General features: G+C 41.2%; 1 protein-coding gene across 1 annotated transcript in view; it reads left to right on the forward strand.

Annotated features, from left to right (window-relative positions):
* LOC135199648 (translation factor Guf1, mitochondrial-like) overlaps nucleotides 1-23,251 on the forward strand; it is a 324,533-nt gene extending 301,282 nt beyond the window's left edge. Inside the window, exon 13 of the mRNA XM_064227805.1 lies at nucleotides 20,307-23,251. Coding sequence (XP_064083875.1) covers nucleotides 20,307-20,387 — 81 coding nt within the window. The 3' untranslated portion in view covers nucleotides 20,388-23,251. The remainder of the gene's footprint in view (nucleotides 1-20,306) is intronic.
* The last annotated feature ends 483 nt before the right edge of the window (nucleotides 23,252-23,734 follow it).

Here is a 23,734-nt window from a genome sequence, read left to right on the forward strand (position 1 = left end):
GGTGAAATTATTTCTGAATCCTGCTCCAGTCTTGCCCCAATAACATCATTCCAAATATAAAACTCTCTCAAGGAAAAAAATTGTTTTCTATTTCTACTAATGTTTTTATTTTATTTTATTTTATTCTATTTTTTTTTTTTTTTTTAGTCGCAAATCTAAAATTTGTAGGAGTCCGAGTAGAATATCTCTCAGTGAGATTCCACACCCCTGTTTTAAACCTCTTCTATTATGTTCGATAATTGGTGTTAACCATCTAATCATTATCTACCACCATAAAACATTTTATTGCTCTTCCGGCTCATTTTATATGTGCAGTACACAGTCTTTCCTAACAGGATTTACTCGGTAGCCTAATAACAATGGGAATGAAGGAAAGAAGGCAGGAAGGAAGGGGGGGGGGAGTACTAGGATAGCCATAGGTGTAAACACCGAAGGAGGGTTGGGGAACCTCTGCGTCACAGTTACGTCATTAAGTACCACTTCTTCGAAACGCTCTGAAGGAGGGGAAGAAGTTCCTCTTTTTTCTAAGAGTAAACGGCTTAATTAACCCTTAAACGCCGAAGCGGTAAAAAAAAAATGTCTCCCGTGTGCCGGAGACGTTTCAGAGTGAGCGCGGAAGAGGAAAAATGTTTTTTTTCAAAAAATCACAGCGCGCTTAGTTTTCAAGATTAAGAGTTCATTTTTGGCTCCTTTTTTTGTCATGGCCTGAAGTTTAGTATGCAACCATCAGAAATGAAAAAAATTATCATTATCATATATAAATAATGCGATATATGATAGCGCAAAAACAAAATTTCATATATAATTGTATTTAAATCGCACTGTGCGCAAAACGGTTGAAGGTAACAAGTTACTTTTTTTCGTTGTAATGTACACTAAATTGCGATCATTTTGGTATATAACACATTGTAAAACGATAAAAGCAACACAGAGAAAATATTTATCACAAAATAAAGCATGAATTCGTGACGCGCGTACATAAACAAATATTTTTTTCAAAAATTCACCATAAATCTAAATATTGTCCTAGAGACTTCCAATTTCTTTCAAAATGAGGACAATGATTGAATATTACTATACTGTAAGAATATTAGCTTACAAATGCAGTTTTCGACCATATCTGACAGTTAAAGTTAATTTGACCGAATGTCGAATTTTTTTATATATTTTTTTTTTTATATGCAAGTTATTTCGGAAATAAGAAAAGCTACAACTTTTAAATATTTTCCGTTTTATTCTACATGAAATTGCGCACATTTTCATATATAAAACTCTATGAAATGCCTAATATGAAACGGAGCAAATATTCCGAGAATGGGACTCACGAATTTCGGAGATTTGTGGCGGAGAATCCGCGCGCGGAGGAAGGAAAGTTTTTTTTTAAATTCACCATAAATTTAAATATTGTGCTAGAGACTTCAAATTTGTTTCACGATGAAGATAAATGACTGAATATTACTAGACTGTAAGAGTTTTATCTTACAATTGCGTTTTTCGACCATTTCGGTAGAGTCAAATTTGACCGAACGTGGTTTTTTTTTCTATTTATCGTGATTTATATGCAAATATTTCAAAAATGAGAAAAGCTACAACCTTCAACTATTTTTTGTTGTATTATACATGAAATTGCGCACATTTTCACTATATAAAACATTATGTAACGGCTAATTTAAAATGGTGCAAACATTACCACAATCGCACATATGATTTTTTCGGAAGAATTACCGCGCGGACGTAAAGAAAATGTTATCTTTTTCATAATTCACCATAAATCGAATATTGTGCTAGAGACTTCCAATTTGTTGCAAAATGAAGGTAAATGCTTGAATATTACTAGAATATAAGCGTTTTAGCTTACAATTGCGTTTTTTGACCATTTCGGTAGAGTCAAAGTTGACCGAAGGTTGAAAATTTGTCACTTAACATTTTTTATATGAAAATATTTCAAAATTGATAAAAGCTACAACCATGGGTTGTTTTTAGTTGTATTGTTGCATGAAATTGCGCACATTTTCATATATAAAACTTTATGTAACAGCTAATTTAAAATGGTGCAAACATTACCACAATCGCATGTATGATTTTTTTCGGAAGAGTTACCGCGCGGACGTAAGGAAAAAGTTTTTTCATAAATTCACCATAAATCGAAATATTGTGCTAGAGACTTCCAATTAGTTGCAAAATTAAGGTAAATGATTGAATATTACTAAAATATAAGAGTTTTAGCTTACAATGCGTTTTTCGACATTTCGGTAGAGTCAAAGTTGACCGAAGGTTGAAATTTTGGCACTTTTTGTTATTTATATGAGAATATCTCAAAAACTGTTAAAAGCTACAGCATGAGTATTTTATTGTTGTATTCTACATAAAAAAGGGATTTTGACGTAAGGAAAAATCTATTTCTGGGCGATTGGTTCGTGTCGCCCAGCGAAATATCCCTTTAATCCATTATTTCTAAGGTAAATGCACTAACACATACCAGAGAATAAATAAAATAAAGAAAAGGTCAGTACTACTGACTCGCTCACCCTCCAAGAGGGTGTCGGTATGAACACTAGGGCGAGTGAGACCACTACCACGAACCACCTACCAATAGAAATCTCCCACTACAAACCCCCACAAGAGGGGAGCCGACCCACAGAGTGGGCAGCAACTACTACTACTCCATCCCATGCTGCCGACTGCTGCGCCTCTGGTGCCATCCTGAAGTTAGCAGACAAATCTTGAGCGCAGGCGGATGGGTAGGGTGGGATTTCGCTGGGCGACACGAACCAATCGCCAGAAATAGATTTTTCCTTACGTCAAAATCCCTTTTCTGGGCTCAGTTCGTGTCGCTGCGCGAAATCGATACCAGAGAATTAGCACAAGATTGTAAAGAAAATCAATAAATAAATAAATAAATAAGGTCTCAATAAAACTTAAAATAAAATAAAGAAATATAATTGCCAAGAAATATACATATACACAATTATACAAGTTAGAAAATATTCCTTAAAATTAACTTAAAGTTAACATATATGTACAGGGCTTACATGGAATATATGTTGATCTTAACATTTGTGTATAGTTAATATGTACAAAGTAAATAAAGCAATTAATAATAATACAAACCTGAATTTGAACAAAAAACTTAGTAAATAATATAATAAAACAAATGTATATGACTTAGTATACAAAACCCGTAAACCATTGCAAATGTAGATGTGTCACCCTAGCATAAAAATAAGGGGACCACATCATAGAGATCAGAATATACAAACAATTGTGGGTGACCCTAGCAAAAAAAATAAGGGACACCCACTGTACCATCACAAGAGCAGCTAAGACTCAAGGTAGCCGTAGATGGAACATGGTAGGAATAGACAAACTGTTGAATGAGTATAGGTAGAAAGGAGAACTGGATCTTCAACTTAAGATTAAGCAGAGTCGGGGGAAAACTATTACCCGCCGCAACTGCTGAAAATTTCAGAGTTTCCAAGGACTTTAAGTAATGACGCTTAAATACTGTCGGCGATTTCCATCAGTATACTTTTTTAATCATCAAAATTCATGTGTTGGAAATAGTTAATTGAGGTGGCAACTGCCCTGACATCATGAGCTTTAGGGAAGGAATCAGGGTTGGCTTGCTTAATAAAGTACAGGATCTGTTGCCTGATACCTTTAATAGATAAAGTACCACCTTTTTCTCTCTTAAAGAGAGGACCCGACGAGGATGAGGATGTCCTGGACAGAAAGGCTCGTAAGGTCGATACTGGACAAAGAGAAACATCTTGTGGAAGGGGTATAACCTTCCACGGTTCCCACCTCATCAAAGGATCCTCATTCTTTGCTAAAAAGCTACGTTCCGGAGAAAGTAGAACTTCCCCTGTGGGAAGAAATTCTATATGATTCGGATCTCTGGATAACGCCGACAGTTCTGAAATTCTAGCTCCTGAAGCCAAGCTTAATAAAAATAGGGTTTTTCTTAAGAGCATTATAAATGAACATGTCGAATTGTCTGTTTCTGAAGCCAGCTTTAGAACATCATTCAAGAACCACGATACTGACGTAGGCCTCACTGAAGGTCTAAGTCTAGCACAAGCCTTGGGAATAGACGAGAAGTAAGAGTCTGTCAAGTCTATGTTGAACCCGAGTTGAAAAATCTTCTTCAAGGCTGACTTGTTTGTCGTAATAGTGCTAGCTGCTAAGCCTTTTTCAAATAAAGATCTGAAAAAGGATATAGCTGAATGATGTCATGATTCTAATATCTGATTCTCTCAGGAAGATTGCCAACTTTTTGACTGCAGCATCATACTGTCTCAAAGTTGAATCTCTTTTATCAGATTCCAAGAAAAGAATATTTCGTGGATCAATATCTGCATCTTTTTTAGCCGCAAACTTCATGAAGTCCATAAAGTTAGGGTTTTGAGAATTCCTGAGGAAGCGAACACAGTCTTCGTTTGTACTGACTGGGAGAGCCTGGGATTGGGAATTCGAAGAGGACGAAGACCCAGTTCCAGAATCAGAGGGTACCAATTGCTCTTCGGCCAGTCTGGGGCTACTAGAGCTACTTGACCCTTGAACGTCCTGAGTTTGTTCAGTACCTTCAGGAGAAGATTCACTGGAGGAAAGACATAAATCTTCTCCCAGTTGTTCCAATCTATGGACAGGGCGTCCGTGGCGTAGGCCAGAGGGTCCAGGTTGGGGGCCACATAACATGGGAGTTTGTGGTTCGCTTGAGATGCGAATAGATCTACTTGTAGACCTGGAACCCTCCGGAGAATCCATTGGAACGAAACTGTTGTCCAGTGACCATTCCGACTCCAGAGGAACTGAGCGGGATAGAGCATCTGCTATGACGTTTCTCACTCCAGCTATATGGGTGGAGGAGAGGTGCCAACTGAACTTGTCCGCCAGGGAGAAGATGGCTACCATGACATGATTCAGATGTCGTGACTTGGAGCCTCCCCTGTTTACGCAATGGACTACCACTGCGCTGTCCAGAACTAGCTTTATGTGGGAGTTCTTTGGCGGACGTAACCTTTTCAGAGTCAAGAACACTGCCATCGCTTCTAGTACGTTTATGTGAAGCCGGCGGAACTGGGGTGACCAAGTTCCTTGAACCTTCTTGAACTGAGAATATCCTCCCCAGCCGCTTAATGAAGCGTCTGTGTGGATGGTAATCCCCGGAGGAGGAAACTGAAGGGGTACTGATATTGACAGGTTCTTCACTTTTGCCCAAGGGCGTAGACGATTCCGTAGAATCTGTGGGACTGATGACAACTTGTCCCTGGATCTGACATTTGCTCGTGAGTGCCAGATTCTGGTTAGGTCTTTCAGTTTGGCTTTCATACAAAATGTTTGTCACTGAGGCAAATTGGAGGGAACCCAGGATTCTTTCCTGGCTTCTCCTTGAAGCAAATTTGTGTTCTAGAAATTGCTTTACTGACTTCGCTATTTCCTTTTTCTTGGCTGATGGAATCGACAGAGTATGGGAGGATAGATTCCATTGAATGCCCAGCCACTGAAAGTTGGACTCCGGAGTGAGTCTTGATTTTGTCCTGTTCATCTTGAACCCCAGATACTCTAGGAACTGGATTACTTTCAGTGTGGCTTTGTGACATTCCTCGACTGTTGGAGCCCAAATCAACCAATCGTCGAGATACGCTACTACCATTATCCCCTGAGACCTTAGTTGTTGGACGACTACTTCCGCCAGCTTCGTGAACACCCTGGGTGCCACGTTCAGACCGAAGGGAACTACCTTGAAGGAGAATGCTTGATCTCCTATCTTGAAGCCCAGATAAGGGCGAAAAGTGTCTTTTGCAATAGGGATATGATAGTATGCGTCTGTAAGATCGATAGAGGTGGTGACGGCCCCACGGGAAGTAAGGTCCGCACCTGCGAGATGGTCAGCATTTTGAACTTGTCGCAGCGAATGGCCAAGTTTAAGCGGGACAAGTCTAAAGGACCTTACCCTTCTTTTTTGTGAGCCTTCTTTGGAACGCTGAATAAGCGACCTTGAAATTTTAATCTGTTGACTCTCGCTATTGCTCCTTTCTGAAGGAGGTCCTCCGCATACTCCGTCATTTCTTTTGATGGAAGTTGAAGGAAAGGTCTGGGTGGAGGGGGATTCGCAACCCAACTCCAACCCAGGCCTTTCGACACAATACTCTGTGCCCACTTGCTGAATCCCCACCGGTGCCGGAAGAGAAACAGCCTCCTCCTACTTCGAGCTCTCACTGCTGCTGGGTTGAGTGACCTCCGCGGCCTCCCCGGAAGTGTTTTCCCCTGTGAGAGACCTTCCTGATCCTCTCTGACGAAAGGATCCCCTACCTCTTCCTCCCCTGCCAAAGCGGTCGTATTGCTGAAAGGCCTGGCCTTCGAACACTTGGTTGAAGGCTGGGGAGACAGCGTAGGAGGTGGAAGGTTGAGGCTGGGGGGAAATCACGTAGATGGGCTGTGATTGAGCCTTAGAAGTAGAGGGTTGGGCTGATTGTACCAACGGAACAGCCGAAACAGCCTGGGTGAAGCGTTGTTGCTTTTTCTGGTAAGGCTGATAACGTTTCAGTTTCCGCTGAGACTTACCTCTTGCCGATTGGTCTTGGCGTCTCTTTGCAGTGAGACCCCAACGATCCTTAAGGCTTTGGTTAAGCCTTGTCGCTTCCGCCTGGACCTCTTTTACCCATTGAATCAGGAAAGAGGTCTGCCCCCCAGATGTTGGATGAAAGCAACTTATTCGGCTCATGACGAATAGTTGCTTCCTGGAGGACATGTTTCCGGCAGTTAGTTCTGGCTGTAGCGAACTCAAACATGTCAGACTGGACTGTTTGCGTCAGTGACTTGGTGAGAAGCTTGAAGAGCGGCTCAGAACCGTAAGAAATAGTCGCTACTTCCGTCATTGCCATGGTATTAATGGACCTGGCTAGCCTAGTCTTGGCCTCAAATTCAGCTTGAATGAGGCTGTCCGGAAGCCTAGGCAGCTTCTCACCAAACTGATCCATAGCACAGTCTGGCTTGAGTTTGCCCTTTGCCGAAAAGGTGTTGGGCAAATCACAAATTCTCCGAGTGAAGGGAGCAAAGGAGATGTGGGGTCTGCTTCCCTTAGCTGTGGCAACGACTCCCCCTTCTGGGCCGCTGGAATAGTGACCGTTGCTATTTTGCTGAGAAAGGGAAGAGGAGTTCCCTCCTCCATCGTAAAAATGGTGAAGGGACTCTTGAAGGCTTGAATTCTCGTATTTGAACAATCCATATCCTCTAAACACCTGAGCCATTCTCTTTGAGCCTGGTCACGTGAGTAGAGGACTGTCTCCTTAGGGACTTTGTCATCTCTAGTCATGGCTGCGTCAGTGAGTCTGGCGTAGCCAATGAACGGTGGTTGGAGACCCTCCGGGTAGAACTCAAAGTCCTCAATCCTTCGAGTACCACACTCCGGAATGGAAATAAGACCGTCCTGGAAAGGGGCGTATGACGCCACCCTCCAGGGGTTATTCATAGAGAACGGAGGCAGAGAGTCATGAGGTGGGAGCTGAGCTAGTCCGGTGCCGAAAGCTGGGGGAGTAGCTAGAGGGGCCTGATTAAGTCCGGCGATGATGTTGTCCTGAGACGTAATCCTGTCGGACAACCGGGAGAACATCTGCTCCATGCTGCTCCTCAGAGAGCCGACCAAGTCTCCCATGTGTTGCAACAGTCCAGCATTGGGATCCAAAACCGGAGCTGCTTCGGAGGTGGATGGGTAACTTGGAACAGGTACCAAGGGGAGAGGAGAAACTGCTGGCTCGGCCGGAGTACGGTGGCCTCTCCTTGGAAGACCTGCTCTTTGAGGATTTGGAGCTTGAAACAGAAGCTCTAGACCTCTCTGCTCCGGGGTTTGCAGCCGAGACTTACGAGACGTTGACGCCGACGAAGTCTTTTTGGACGACGACGACGTCTTTTTGAGGGTTTTTACAACCTTCTGGCCCTTGACCTTAGGTCTTACTGAAGCGTCGGGTGAAGTATAAAGGAGCTCAGCTCCTGTAAAGCCTTGGAAGGAAGCTGGAGAATTAGCAGGAGTAGAAGACCCAGTGGCGCCCAAGGGAAGCCCTTGGGCATCCAACGTACCTACCTCGACCAATAGGTCGTCAACACCTACCATGGGCTCTATATTCAAATCAAGTGTCGCGACGTCCGACGAGATATCTTGGCCTGGTTCCTTTATCGAAGCGGCGAGCTGTTGATGAATCGCCGCCATAGTCGGGGCTGCCTCTGCCGGGTCGACGTAACCCGTCGACTTGCCGCCGGGGGAAGATTAGGACAGCCAACCTCTTCTCTAAAATGTAGGGCTGTCCCTTGGCGGCGTTCTTCCCTAATCCGCCGACCCAAGCCCTCAGGGTTGCCAGAGCGGTATCTCTAACGGTCGGGAGCCTGGAAGAGAGGGCGTTCATTAGTTTTAAGTTTAAACTTAAGATTAAAACTTAAGTAATAATAGGCTTAGTCTAAAGACATAGGGGATGTACCATCTATATAAAAAGAGCTTAAGCTTAAAATAAAAGATTAAAATTAAACTTAAGATCTAAAACATTTATTGGAATTACCGAACGGAGTTGGGAATACTTACCCCGTCTAAGAACTGACTCACGAGATCGTAACATATGGTGCAGGTTTCGTGGAACCAGACCTGCAGATTCCCGTGCGGAATCGCGCATGGAGCGTGGGACCTGCAGACTTCATGTCCACAGGGGTCTCCTGGAGCATGGCGTTGCATCCTGGATGCTCACAGTTGGTGGTCTGTAAGTGAAAAGATACATGAGTACCCTAAAAGACATCACTTACAGGCTAATAGAACTCCGCTGCATGCCGGAGCGCGAAAAAAATTTGGGCATAACCTCTCCCTTACCGCCTGAATAGGCTATAACCCGGAAAGGTCCGGTGTGACAACGTGGTAAAGGGAGGGACTCTGGCTAAGCTAGCTTAAATTAAACTTATGATAGCTTAAAATAAACACAAAAAACACTTAAGCCTAATAGCACTAAGTACCGGAATAATTCCGGTGCGCGGCGGTGTTCGTGTCGCGATATCAGCGAGACGGGATGGTTAGAAAAGACCAACTGTACGCCTGATGTCCACCCGCAAGGGTGAACTAGCAACCTTCCACGTGATTGACGGAGCTCCGGTAAGATAAAAAGCACCAACAATCCGGGAAGGAGCGAGAGGGCGAAACAGACTCGAGCAAACAACGGGGCAACGGAGTAACAACGGAGGGGAAGGCCAATCCCCCTACCTAGTCACCCCGGCGCACCATGAAGCAAGAGAACGGTCAAGTCCAGTCCTGGGTCTGTCCAGCCTCCCTTACTCCCTCCGCCTAGGGAGAGAGGGAGACAGGCACGGGTATGTGGAGCGAGCGAGGACAGACCTCCCTCCCCCCGGCTCTATGGTAGAGCGGGAGGAGGGTAGGGTGACTGGACGGGCGCCTGGCTGCTTCGCGATCACATGGTGACCACGGAGCGGTAACATAAGAAAACACATCAAAAACATAGCCTAGGTTAAAGCAACCAACTAATCAGTGAGATGCTATAGAGAAGCAACCGAACTGATGGGAGGAAGCAATAAACTGGTGGGGACCATGAAATACAGGACCTAGGCTACGTAATATGCCAGACGCCGTAGGCTAACCTAAAATACATAATTACTAAAATTAAATTAAAATAAAGTAAGAAAGTAAATCAGTAGGAGAAAAAATCCAGGAGTGTACGACTAACCCGAAAGAAAGTCTACCACTCAAAGCTAGCCGGGGCCGATACTAAGAGCTGTGGCTAGGGTCTGGATGGAAGATGCCTACGCAAGGTAAAGAAGACATGCATGCATGACATAAACCAAGTAGGCTGGACCCCCTAAACATAATATAGATAACTAGCAATAGAGCGTAAAGTAACCAGGGAAGGTTCTAGGTATGGAAGACCAAGAACGAACCCGCCACGAGGCAGAACAATGCCGCCATGCTTCCGACCAAGAGCCAGTATTTATACCTAAAAAACGGCAAATACTGACTCAAAGCTGGAAAAAAACCAAATAGAAACATTAACGGATTACTTAACTTAGCTGTTGCGATGGCTGAACGCTCCATATCTAGTAAAATCCTTGTAAGGGGCACAAAAAACACGAGCAAAAAAGGTACGTGTGTACACAGTGCGCTAACTTAAAAGGATGGCCACCAGAGGCGCAGCAGTCGGCAGCATGGGATGGAGTAGTAGTAGTTGCTGCCCACTCTGTGGGTCGGCTCCCCTCTTGTGGGGGTTTTGTAGTGGGAGATTTCTATTGGTAGGTGGTTCGTGGTAGTGGTCTCACTCGCCCTAGTGTTCATACCGACACCCTCTTGGATGGTGAGCGAGTCAGTAGTACTGACCTTTTCTTTATTTTATTTATTCTCTGGTATGTGTTAGTGCATTTACCTTAGAAATAATGGATTAAAGGGATATTTCGCGCAGCAACACGAACTGAGCCCAGAAATGCGCACATTTTCATATATAATACTCCATGTAACGGCTAATTTAAAATGGTAAAAAGTTATGTCAAAGTGACTAAATAATTTCCGAGATGTGTCACAGATACTTTTTAGTGCGGCAAGAAAGAAATTCGCGCTTGCGCGCCTGCGTAACGATTGTAAACAAAACAACACCTTGATCCGTGAACTCCCAGCATCCCCCAAGGCGCGTGATTCAAGAATTTTCGGCTGGTAGGCCTAAAAATATTTTTCCGCGAATTTAAAAAAAAACTTTTGTATGTCGACGTAAAATACGTCCAGTCGGCACCCGAGAGACAAAAAATGTCGACGTAAAATACGTCCAGTCGGCGTTTAAGGGTTAAGCATATCTGTCAATTCATTGTACCACCAAAAATTAGGCCAATGTTTGAAACATTCATTGCTGTAGTTTCATGGAAATTCATAAGCCGGTTTGTTAGATATTCGGGAAAAACACTATTACACGGCCTCTGGAAACGATAGTAGTGTGTTATCACATTATTTTCATGACTACGTAAATATATTTTTGATAGCGTAGTTGCTGTCTTGTCCTTAAGGAGTACCCTTTCTATGGTCTCTCCAGAGCTCCATGGTGACCAGACTAATGTCAAAGAATTTTCTTAACTGGGATTATGGCTGGGTCTTGTATCAAAATGATTAACATTACTCAGAATAAGAGGGTACAGTAGTCCCCCCGTATTTATGGAGGATGCATACCAGACCCCCCGCGAATAGTTAGAACCCCACTCTAAAAATGCTTATAACTCCTATCTTGAATGTGGAAACACCAAAGTATCCCTACAAATACCATCCTACATCAAATATACATTTAAATATCATCCTATTATGGTACATTAATCTTTGAAATATTATTGATACTATTTCAGAGTAAATCTTACATTTTATGGTTATAAATACATATGTACTTACTGCATGACCTAGTTACTTATGTGTAAATAATCCAGTCTCCCCATAAGTATTCAGTCATGCACGTTTTCTTTCATACAGTTACTATATAAGTGGTCAGTTTTCTCTTTATGAGGGAAACAATTGTATGTAAAATCCCTAGAGAGAGAGAGAGAGAGAGAGAGAGAGAGAGAGAGAGAGAGAGAGAGAGAATATGTATGAACATTAAAATTTTTTTTACACTAGTACAACATATGTAAATAGGGTACTCATCAGTGATGAATGTTAATTAAAGATGATGATGATGAAGAATTAATTGTTCAGTCTGATGAATGACAATGAAGATATGACTGCACAGCTAATCAGAGGAGTTACTATATCACCTCTGAGGGTGCCTCTTCACCCTCTGGAGGTGCTTCGGGAGGCACTGAATCAGGTAATTTGGGAGGCACTTCGTCAGGCGATTCAGGAGGCTTTGGAGGGTCCTTCTTTCTATGTATGATGAACATGGTGATTGGCAACTGCTGTCGTTGCTTCTTCATGGTGGTGAGGGTTTGATTATAGGGCTCCAATGCGCTATCGAGAATGTTGGTAAACTTAAAGGAGCATTCCATGTAAGGTTCCCATTTTGCAACAAATTCCTGGACATTGTTGATCATTCTTTTAACTTGTTACAGGCGTTCCAAACTCAGGCTGCTCTCCTCCTCCTGTTCCTGCTCCTCTCCTGAACCTGGAGTGTCTTTTTCCTCGCTGGCAGCCTTCATCACCTCTTCCAAATCCTGGTCTGTCAGGAGGTCAGAGTGGGCATCAATGAGGGTGCAGACTTCATCTTTGGTGATATCGTCAAAGCCTTCACCACCAAGAATGTTTGCCAACTGGGCCACCTTATTAATGGCTGAATGCTGGATTTCCTGAGGAGAGAACCCCGTACAATTATGGACACAGTCTGGCCACAACTTACTCCAGCATGCATTCATGGTCTCCTTCGTCATGTCCTTCAGCAACCGATCAGTGACAGACAGACACGTAGCAATCGTGAATTAGTGCCAACAGGATTTGTGCATAAATTCACCGTCATGATCCATTGCATCAATAAGGTATTGGAGGGAGTTCCTGGTGTAGAGTGCCTTGAAGGCACAGATCACACCCTGGTCCATAGGCTGGAGGAGAGAGGTGGTGTTGGTAGGGAGGAACTTGAGCTGGACTCCTCTATAATATATCGAGAGGGTGGACACCAGCATTGCCCATTACAGCAAGACCTTGAATTCTTATGTCCAAATCCCAGGGGTATTGCCTAACTTGAGGAATGAAGCTTTGATGGAACCAGTACTCCGTAAGGACTTTGGTGATCCAGTCTTTGTGATTGTGCATCCAGAACACAGGCAGCAATGCCTTGTTCCTATTTTTGAGTACCCTGAGATTTGCAGCCTTGTAAATGAGGCCTGATTTTAGCATAAAGTCAGCTGCATTCCTGCTCATCAGGAGGGTCACCTTGTCCTTTTGTGTCTAATTTGGAGGCTTTATCTTTGTCCTTCATAAGGTACTTCCGGGACGGCACGTTTTTCCAGAAAAGGCCAGTTTCATCCATATTGAAGACCTGTTTTGGGAGGTATCATTTCTCCTGCAGAATCTTCTTAAAGGCCTCGGGATATTTCGCAGCCGCCTCTTTGTCAGCCGGTGCAGCTTCCCCATGTTGGGAAACTGACTTTAGGTGGAACTTTTTCGGGAACTGGTGGAACCATCCTTTGCTCGCCTGAAAACCTTGGGGAGCTGATGACAGTCCCGGTTATGGCTCTTCTTCCTCTTCAGGAGCTGGTTCATCAAAACACAAGAGTTCCAATTCCCCTTTGTCTTACATATTTTAGATATACTTTGCGTACTTTAGTAGCATCTAAAACACTCTATGTACATACATATCATATTTAGAAATCATCTTAAAACATTTCATAAAATGTACAGCCTGCACAAAATGTCAATGCACATACTGTACCCAATGAACACAATACATATGTACAGTTCAATGTTCTCTTGTTTGTGCATTTTTTGTGTGTGAGGTACAGTATACACTACTACAGACTAAAACTTATACTTTAAAATGTCCTCTAAACGTTCAGCTTCTATCAAGGCTTTTGGCAAAGAGCCTTAGCGTCAAAGTCCCTTACAGTTAATGACAGATGAGAAGAAAATAAACATGATTGTCATGTTAAGAGAGGGCAGAAGTCTTGGAGAAGTAGCAGCCCATTACCAAGTGACTGAAAGTGCAGTTGCCTACATTGAGAACAAATATGAGCAGGACCTATCTGGGGTTATTTCCCCTCTTTGTTTTTTACTGATACTAGGACCAGCTTGAGAGATACTGGACCCCTGTTTCACAACAAAACTGTCCAGATGGTACTCAAATGAGGAAGAAAACCTACAACCCTGCCCACTGAGAACATCAAGATATATTATAAGGTCTTCATGCACTTTCAGTACTGCGAGGAGGAGAACTCGATAAGGAAAATCATCAAGGAGAACATCCTCTCCACTGAAGAAGGTAAGATGGTAGACCATATAATAAAGAGATTTAGTCATGAAGAATAAGCCCTCACCACCATCAGGAGACCCCCTCAAGCAGACGAATGTAGTATATACCAATACATATGTCCAGCCAAGGGCGTCCTGGGAAGTACATTGGAATGACTACAATGTGACTTGCAAAGAGAATCTCCTGTCACACCCAAGAAGGGTCCATGAAGAATCACGCCCTAACAGCCCACCAAGACACAGTCGTCTGGGACTGTATTATCCGCAACACTAGGATAATAGGGAGAGCACCCGACCCTCATTGCCTGCACCCTTTGGAGGCGTTACTCATCCAGGAGCAAAAGCCCTCCATGAATATGATGCCGGAGTCCTTTTTGCTCTCAACCTGGATGTGAAGAAATGCACCAGTACCAGCAAACAACATCATAACGCTGCCAAAAAATGCCCCATTTCAAGAAAATAACATGGAGATGACGTTAACACTATTAATAATACCAGCAGTGACGTCACGCAGCCACTGACCAATCAAAATGAAGCCCAGCGTGACATCACGCAACTGAGAAGATTGGCACAGCTACTGAGCATGCGCTCGGGAACTGGTTTGAGCCCACAGCCTGGAGCCAATCATAAAGCAGCTCGCAAGTCGAAAGCCAATGAATGAGCAGCGGCATGAAGAACCCCGCTGCACCGCCAGTACATAAGCGGATGGACTCACCCTCCAGCTTCAGTCCATCACCTACCTCCGCCTAAGAGGATGTCTGAAGTCCCAAAGTCCCTGACGAATGCAGTCCCTACCATGGAATATTCAGAATCGAGAATTTGAATTTAACTTTACCCTTGAGAAACTACAGGTTATACCCAGAAAGTTTAATTACCACCTCAGGCACCTTTGAATAAAATTGACTTTCATAATTACCCTTGAGAAATGTCATACCCAGAAAGTTTAACTACCACCTCAGGCACCTTTGAATAAAATTGACTTTAATAATTACCTATTTTAGACATGAGTACATTGCTCACCAGTTTAAGCAACAATGAGAAAATCATAATTAACAAAATAGAGAAGAACCTATATAAAATTAATGCAGCTGAGGCAGCAATTACTTTCAATAAAACATGTTTAAAAGAGGGTTTACTTCCAGCATACAGTAATAATATAATAATAATAATAATAATACATATATAATAATATTAGTGTACTTAGGAAGCAGACCCTTCTCTCAAGAATAGTTTATTAAAAGTAACGGCTACCTCAGCAACGTTACGCTTCTAGAGATTCTTCTCTGTTTTTCGAGTGGCAGCTTTTCCAGTACTACTTAAAAAGGCTAGTAGAGTGCCTATGGAGGTCTTGTTTAAATGTAGGGTCAAGATCAGTGTTTATATTTCAGCTTCAGTTTTACAGATAAACTATGGTACATATCATAGCTGTCAAAGTCAATAATGGTCTCTCTCTCTCTCTCTCTCTCTCTCTCTCTCTCTCTCTCTCTCTCTCTCTCTCTCTCTCTCTCTTTCTTGTACTGAGATTTCATCTGGAGCTGCCAGACATCCTCTAGGCTAGGAAGCTGAGGGTGGACTGCTTCTGGCGTGGTGTCCCTCCTCCTTATATTTGGAGTCATAAGCAGGGGGCCTGCCCCATGTTGAGCTCCTATTGGCTGATGGCGGCAACTTGGTTTTTCATCGGTCGCTAGGGTCAGGCTTTAAGCCACTTCTGCTTCGTTGATGGGCCGAATATAAGTAATAAGTAGGAAGGACACCACACCAGAAGCAGTCCTCCCTCAGCTTTCTAGCATAGAGGATGCCTGGCAGCTCCAGATGAAAGCTCGCTACAAGAGAGAGAGAGAGAGAGAGAGAGAGAGAGAGCGAGAGAGAGAGAGAGAGAGAGAGAGAGAGAGAGAGAGAGAGAGAGAGAGGAACCATTATTGACTTTGACAACTATGGTATCATAGTTTACTTGTAAAACTGAAATATAAATATATACTACACTGATCTTGACCCTGCATTTAAAAATGACCTTCATAGGTTCTCTACTAGAAAAGAATCTCTACAACGTGTAACGCTGCTAAAGTAGCCATTACTAAAATAATAATAATATAATAATAATAATAATAATAATAATTAATAATAATAATAATCATAATAAAATAATAATAATAATAATTAATAAAATAATAAAATAATTAATAATATAATAAATATAAAAATGTGCCTTGGTCAACATTCATAAAGTGTTAAGGACTCAAGGGATAAAGTTACTAGATGGGAATAGCATCAAACACATAGATAAGACATGATACAAAGATGAAGCACATCATCAGGAAAGAATATACAGTGGTACCTCGAGATACGAAAGGCTCAACTTACGAAAAACTCGAGATACAAAAGCTGACATGAAAATTTTACTGCTCTACATACGAAAAGTTTTCAAGATATGAAAGGTTTCTGAAAGTCCGAGATTCGCCCGATAACAATTTTGAAACTCGCGCCGCGCACCGCCATCTTAATTCTAGTAGACTCGCCACCATCCTCCTGCTCTCCCATTGGTTCCTGATGCTAGCCAAGCCATGAGATTCTTCTCTCCTATTGAACGGCATCCCTCCCATCATGTATCTCACGTATTGGCGTGCCTTCGCTCAGCCACTTCGCACCCGAAGCTTTATCGTATGCATGCGGCATTCGTTCGGTCCAACGATTTCGTTTAGTATCGTAAATTCGTTAGTGATTTCATTGTGCTATTTTATCGTGTTGTGAGAACCTAATTAGTATATGTACTACATACGTAGCTTAATTACGTACAGTACATATAGTCATGGGTCCCAAGAAAGTTGCCGAAGTTCACAGAAAGAAGAGAATGCTTTCTATGGAGACAAAAATGGAGATAATAAAAAAGTATGAAGCTGGCTTGCGGTTGAGTCTGATCGCTAAGGAATATGGCCGAAATCCGTCGACGATAGGCACCATCCTTAAGCAGAAGGAAGCCATCAAAGCAGCTACACCTTCCAACAAGAGGAGCCATGTGCATAATGAAATGGAAAGGCTGCTTCTTGTATGGATCGAGGACAAAGAAATCGATGGCGATATGATAACCGAGACGGCAATCTGCCAGAAGGCCAGCGCTATTTCCGTCGATTTGATTGCCCAAGCCGAAGACGACGGCGGAGAGGGGACATTAACGGCAACCCCAGAGTTCAAGGCTTCTCATGGGTGGTTCAAAAAATTCCGTAAACGGACTGGCATCCATTCGGTGGTGAAGAAATTGAAATTACGTAAAGTATAAAAGAGTAAAAAGAAATGTAAAAATCAAAAAAAAGACAAAATAAATTTTAAGTTTTTTGTAAAGTCAAGTGGTACAGTTTTGTCACTGTGTTTTGTAAAGTTTAGTTTGTTTTTCTGACATTTTTTTATGTTTCGTAAAGCTAAGTGTACGTATCTGCCGTTTGTCCTCCTCCTCCTCTGCCGCCACTTTCGGAGATAGCCTCACTCGAAAGGTAAGCTTCCACATTTTACGTTACAGTAATAATATTTCTTGTACACTAATATACACTTTATTTACAGGTTTTGCATTTTTATCATTAAGTTACGTATTGAATGGTCCAAATTGTTGTAGTATTTCATTGTTTATAGGTCAATTTAGCTTTATTATGAAATTTACTGGGGTGTTTTTGCAGGGCTTGGAACAGATTAGCCATTTTACATGTAAAATGTGGTCCAAGATACAAAAACCTCATGATACGAAAGGCACCTCGGAACGGATTAATTTCGTATCTCGAGGTACTACTGTATGCAGAGACTTATGGTGATACTGAAGTCAAAACTCAATGCCAGAAATATGATGAAAGCCATAAACACATGGGCAGTACATACCAATAATCAGATACAGCGCAGGAGTAGTGGAGCGGACGTAGGCTGAACTCTGCAACATAGAACAGAAAACTAGGAAACATGACAATACGCAAAGAACTACACCCAAGAGCAAATACACACAGACTGTAGTACATAACACAAAAGGAAGGAGGGAGAGGGCTACTAAGAGTAGGGGACTGTATCAACATAACATTGACACCAGAGCACTGGAACAATATCTGAAAACCAGTGAAAACAGTGGCTAAGGAGTGCATGGGTAGAAGGACTGTTAAAAGTAGACGAAGACCCAGAAATGTGCATACAGAGACAGGAGAATGACAAACAGAATGGAGGAATGGCACAACAAACCAGTGCACAGATAGTACATGAGACTGACTAAAGAACTGACCAGCAATGAAACATGGCAATGGCTACAGAGGGGAGAACTCAAGAATGAAACAGAAGGAATGCTAACAGCAGCAAAATATCAAGTCCTAAGAACCAGATATGTTCAAAGAATGAATGAGGGAAATAACATCTCAACCATATGCAGGAAGTGCAGTATGAAAAATGAGACCATAAACCACATAGTAAGTGAATGTCCAGCACTTGCACAGAACCAGCACAAAAAGAGGCATGATTCAGTAGCAAAAGCCCAACATTGTAGCCTGTGCAAGAAACACCAGCTAGCTTGCAGCAATAAGTGGGACAAACACCAATCTGAAGAAGTGATAGACAACGATCAGGCAAAGATCCACTAGGACAATGGTATCAGAACAGATAGGGTGATATGTGCAAGTAGACCAATAGAAAGAAATAATAGATAAGTATCAAAACCTGAAACTAGAAAGAAGAAGGATATGAGATATGCCAGTGGAATTTGTACCCATAATTATAGGACCACTAAGCATGATCCAAAGATCCCTGAAATGAAACCTGGAAAAACTAGATGCCAAAGTAGTTCCAGGACTCATGCAGAAGAGTGTGCTACTAGGAACAGCGCATTTAGTGAGAAAAGTGATGGACTCCTGAGGAGGCAGGATGCAACCCAGAACCCCACACTGTAAAAACCACCCAGTCGAATAGGATGCCTGTCATAGACAAGAAAAAAATAATTATAATAATACAGGCAGTCCCCGGTTATTGGCAGGCTCGGTTAATGGCGATCCGGTTTTATGGCACTTGTCTCGCACCATAAAATTGGTGATTTATGGTGCCATAACGCACCAAGCTCCGGTTATCGGCGCCATACGGTGCCAATAATAGAGTTAAGGCGTCAAAACATACCTAAAGGAGGTGCCGCTAACCGGATATCAGCGCCATAAATCACTAGGTCTCGGTTAATGGCAATTTTCGCTTATCAGCACCCTGCCGAGAACGGAACCCCCGCTGATAACCGCGGACTGCCTGTAATAAATAACACTCAGGGTAAAGGTTCTGTTACAATCAGCACTTCATTCAGGGGAGTCAAATACCTACATACCTAAATGCTTAATGCTGAAACTATCAATCAATTTTCACTGACATATATATTGAAATACTATTGCACTGATTCAAGGGTAAATGACTTGTATGACCTTCAATGGCAGGAGACAGTGTCTTTGCTGCTTGTCAGCACTTACCTCTGATTTTGAACATTATATACCATTTGCAATCATCAGTCAGTAATACATGAATGTGGTGAATCTGAATAAATGCCTTCTATACTCTGTAAATCTCTATGTACTTTTAAAACAATACAGTGGTCCCCCCATATTCATGGGGATGTGTACCAGACCCCCCATGAATAGTTGGAACCCCTATAAAAGTGCTTAAAACCTCTTATATTGTTAGTTGAAACTCAAGAGAAACCCACTAAAATTTTTATACCTGGTTTTTTTAATAGTTTTATCACAAAAAGTGCATTTTAGCATGAAATTGATAAAAAACCAAGAATTTGGGGACATTTCTCATAGAAAAATACCGCGAATATGCGAATTTTCCGCGAATAATGTGGGGAAACGTTCCAGAGAGCAATCTGTGAAAGTGTGAGTCCACGAATCCGAAGAACGCGAATACAGGGGGTCCACTGTATTTATAAGAACACCTGGGAGTTTTAAGTATTGTCTACATTATCAGATTTATAGATCTGCCCCTTATTTTCGTTGCTTTAGAAACACTGTATATATGTAAAGAAAATTGTTGTAAAAGAATAGAAAACTATTGGGCACACACTTGATTTATGAATGAGAGAGAGAGAGAGAGAGAGAGAGAGAGAGAGAGAGAGAGAGAGAGAGAGAGAGAGAAGAGAGAGAGAGAGAGAGAGAGAGAGTGTGTGTCTTATAAATGTTGTACCAGAGAAGCAAGAGTACTGTATAACAGTAGTATTATCATATTGGAAGTAGGGCTTAAGTGACAAAAGTTTAAATTTATTACAATCTGCAAATTCCATTCTTAAATATCCCCATAAATAATATGTATTTTTATCTTTATTTGTTAATACGTAAGTTCATCAAGATGAATGCAGTGTACTGAATTTTAATTGGTATCAATCAGTTAATCTAAATTTTTCTTCCAGTATGGTGGTGACATTACAAGAAGACAGAAGCTTCTAAAACAGCAAGCTGAAGGCAAAAGGAAAAATGAAAATGTATGGTAAGATTGAAGTCCCCAGAGAAACATTTATTAGCATATTAAAAAGATAGCAGAATGTGTATTTTTAGTTGTGGAGCTAATATGTATTTTTATCTTTTTTTTTTTTGTTAATATGTAAGTTCATCAAGATGAACTTAGTTAGTTGTGTTTGCATGCTAGAGAGGTCCCCAAACATGAATTTGATAATGCATTACTTGGAGCACCTTTGCAATGAGATTAGACATTCTGAAACATAGCAGTAATTTTGCCATTGATAATTTTCAAGAAATTGATGGGCCTAAAACTGCCTTGAAAATTAAGGACAGAGGAAAATCAAATTGATATACATAGCAAGTAAAGCACATACTCCTACAAATCACAATTCAAAATGAAGCTTGTTTTATCCCCTAAAGGTTGAATGCTAACATAATGACATAGGTTGAAGGTAAAAGTTCACATAGGTCAATTTGTCAAGTAATTTGGGACTAGCTTAAAATTTGGACCCTAATCTAGATAATTAGTGCTCTCAAAATTCAGCATGTATATGATTTAGGTATTAATTTATTGGTGGATTGTAGTAGTACTCTGCTCAGTGGGAAAGTTTTTGAAACAAGTACAGAGATAAACACCCCAGCTTTAAGCCCTTGCAGCTCAAGCTGATTTATTATAAATGACTCAGAACATTTACATACATATCATCAGATTTAAAAAAAAAAGTGTGTATACAGACCTAATTATTTCTGGTTCTCCCTCACCAGGTATGTGGTGGGGATGGGAGAAAGTAGGAAGTAAGGAAGTACAGTTTAGTAAAATATTTATATGGCCTACTGTATCCAGCTATGTCATATTCATGAGTTACTTCTATTTTCTGCCTGTAAATGAAATGGACATACAAAAAGTGAACTGGGAGATCTGTAGTTGAATTGGTGATGCCTTATGTTATTGCTGCTTGTTATTCAGACTCCACTGTTGGGAACTGGTTAAATTGTATCGTTGATTCTTGCATATTTTATCTGATGCTTAGTGACTGTAGTATAGACAACATTTAAGCTTGCAGTGCTTGGGTAGTACTCTGTTGCTCATTCTGAACATTTACATGGCATTGGGAAATCATAAAGCAACAAAACCTGACATAATTCTGGATGCAATATGCCATCCCTCTCAAAGTAATATCCAAAAATTTGGGGAGCGAGCTTTTGCTTTCGATTGTAGTGACAATGTAACTGCATGTATGACCCAGAGAATGCCCTGAAATGTGTCCCCTAGTCAAACAATGTGCTGGTGGCAAATCTAATAGTGCCTTTTCACTATGATCATATAAGTGGCGCCAGAGCTCGTCCTCTATTTTATACGAGGTCCCAGGTTTATAAGTGTTAAGTGTTGTAAACATTACACACTGAAAAAAACTGACAAAATCTAGTAGACAAACTGTGGAATAACCCCACAATCAAGTTCATCTGATGGAAATGAAAGGCCTAAGCAGTCCTTGGTTGCATCACAGGACCAAGTATGTCTAACCGATACTGCTGATGCATTCTCAAAAAGAAAATGCCTAAGACATTAACGATGATTCAAAATTTTGCCTCTGAAAAACAGCAAACAGAATGTTTGCAAGCAGTTGTACTACTACTGTACAGGATAATGTTTATAAAAGAACCTGTGATTTATAGGATGCAAACTCAGTTGCTGGTGCAGGTACTGTCATAAATCGTACATTTGTGAATACATGAAGAAGGAAAGAAACTCAAATCTAGATTAGGGTCTCTCTCTGAAGGCCAGCAGAAGTTAGATAGCTCGTCAAATGTAATAAAAGGTACAGAGCCAGCGTTGAACTCAACTAAATCATACATTTGAGAATACATGAAGAGAGGAAAGAAACTTAAATCTAGATTAGGGTTTCTCTCTGAAGGCCAGCAGAAGTTAGATAGCTTGTCAAATGTAATAAAAGATACAGAGCCAACGTTGAACTCAACTAGACGTTATAATTTTTTACATTTATCTGACTGCTGTAATAAGAGATGTGAAGCTATATAGACTATCTTCATCTTCACAAAGATGTGGCGATGCACATAATAAGTATAAAAAAAATTGTCATTTTTTGTTCCTCCTGGTTCAAAGACTCCTCCAATCTTTTTCAAGGCACAAGCTATAGAGTATGCATGCTTATCAATGGGGAACCATAATGCATAGGATTGGATAATGTGAAACATTGTGAATATTGAAACATGATTTTGATCTAGATAAAAAGTTCTGTGATGCAAGTGAAAATGAAAATTCCTGTAAATCCATAAGACTTCCAATGGAAATGACACATTTCTTCTCAGCACTGTTACATTGTAAACAATAGTAAAAGGGCACTCCTCTTCATATAGTGCACTCTGAGGAAGTTTACAATGCTTGTAGGTCTAGAATACTACTTTCTAGCCTTAATTGGTTTATACTGTTGGTAAGTTATGAAGAATCCTTTGCTATCTTTCCAACGTGGCATCACTTATTACTGATTCCAAATTAGGAACACAAATGGATGGGCTGAATGTTAATCATGAGCAATACCTCTGCAGATTTTGAAAGGATCCAAAAGACTGATTTTTACTGGGTACAGGAAGTTCTCATTAATACTCTTGTGGCGAACATTTTTGCTCTGGTCAGCCTGCTCAAGTCTTTCATATACAATGTCCTGTCTTAAAGTTGTTGCCTGAATGAGTTGTTTTCTGCCATTCTTTGTGCTGGTATGTAGTTGGATAGTCACTGTAAGCACCCTGGCATATGATGATTGCTCTGATTCAATTGAAGAGTGTTGGCTTGGTGAAGGTGCTGATGTCCTCAATTAATTCCTGGTAAACCAGCCATCTTGCATACAATGTATTCTATAAAAAAAGAAAAATAGAATGAAGAGATAAAGAGATAACTATTTCAAAAAATACATGGTAGGCTGTTCCTATTAAATGTGTTAGGTTGTGTCCCCATGTTTGTGCATTTGTCACCTATAGGTAGTTTTTATCTTATACCTTCTTTATATAACCAGATTTAGATTAAAATTGATAAAAGTGGAATATACATGGCAAATCAGTCTTCTAAGGTACACTGCTATGTTAACCTATGCCAGTGCATTTACATACTAAAGTAAACCATATGCACTTGAAATGTACATGCACCAGAATTCACTTGCAAAGTAGTTTCAGTTGTGAGCACTTGGTACTTCTAAAGTAAATGTTGTACTGTCAAATTCTGAATGGTTACTCCATAATGATGATTGTACTGTATAATCGTGAACCTGTACTTTAAAGATCTAAAATGCATAGTTTCTGTGAAAACCATTAAGCTGATGAATGGCTTGACTATTAAACTGAAACTGGAAATGGGGATTCCCCT

The sequence above is a fragment of the Macrobrachium nipponense genome, chromosome 26, assembly GCF_015104395.2.
Source record: "Macrobrachium nipponense isolate FS-2020 chromosome 26, ASM1510439v2, whole genome shotgun sequence".
Taxonomy (NCBI): Eukaryota; Metazoa; Arthropoda; class Malacostraca; order Decapoda; family Palaemonidae; genus Macrobrachium; species Macrobrachium nipponense.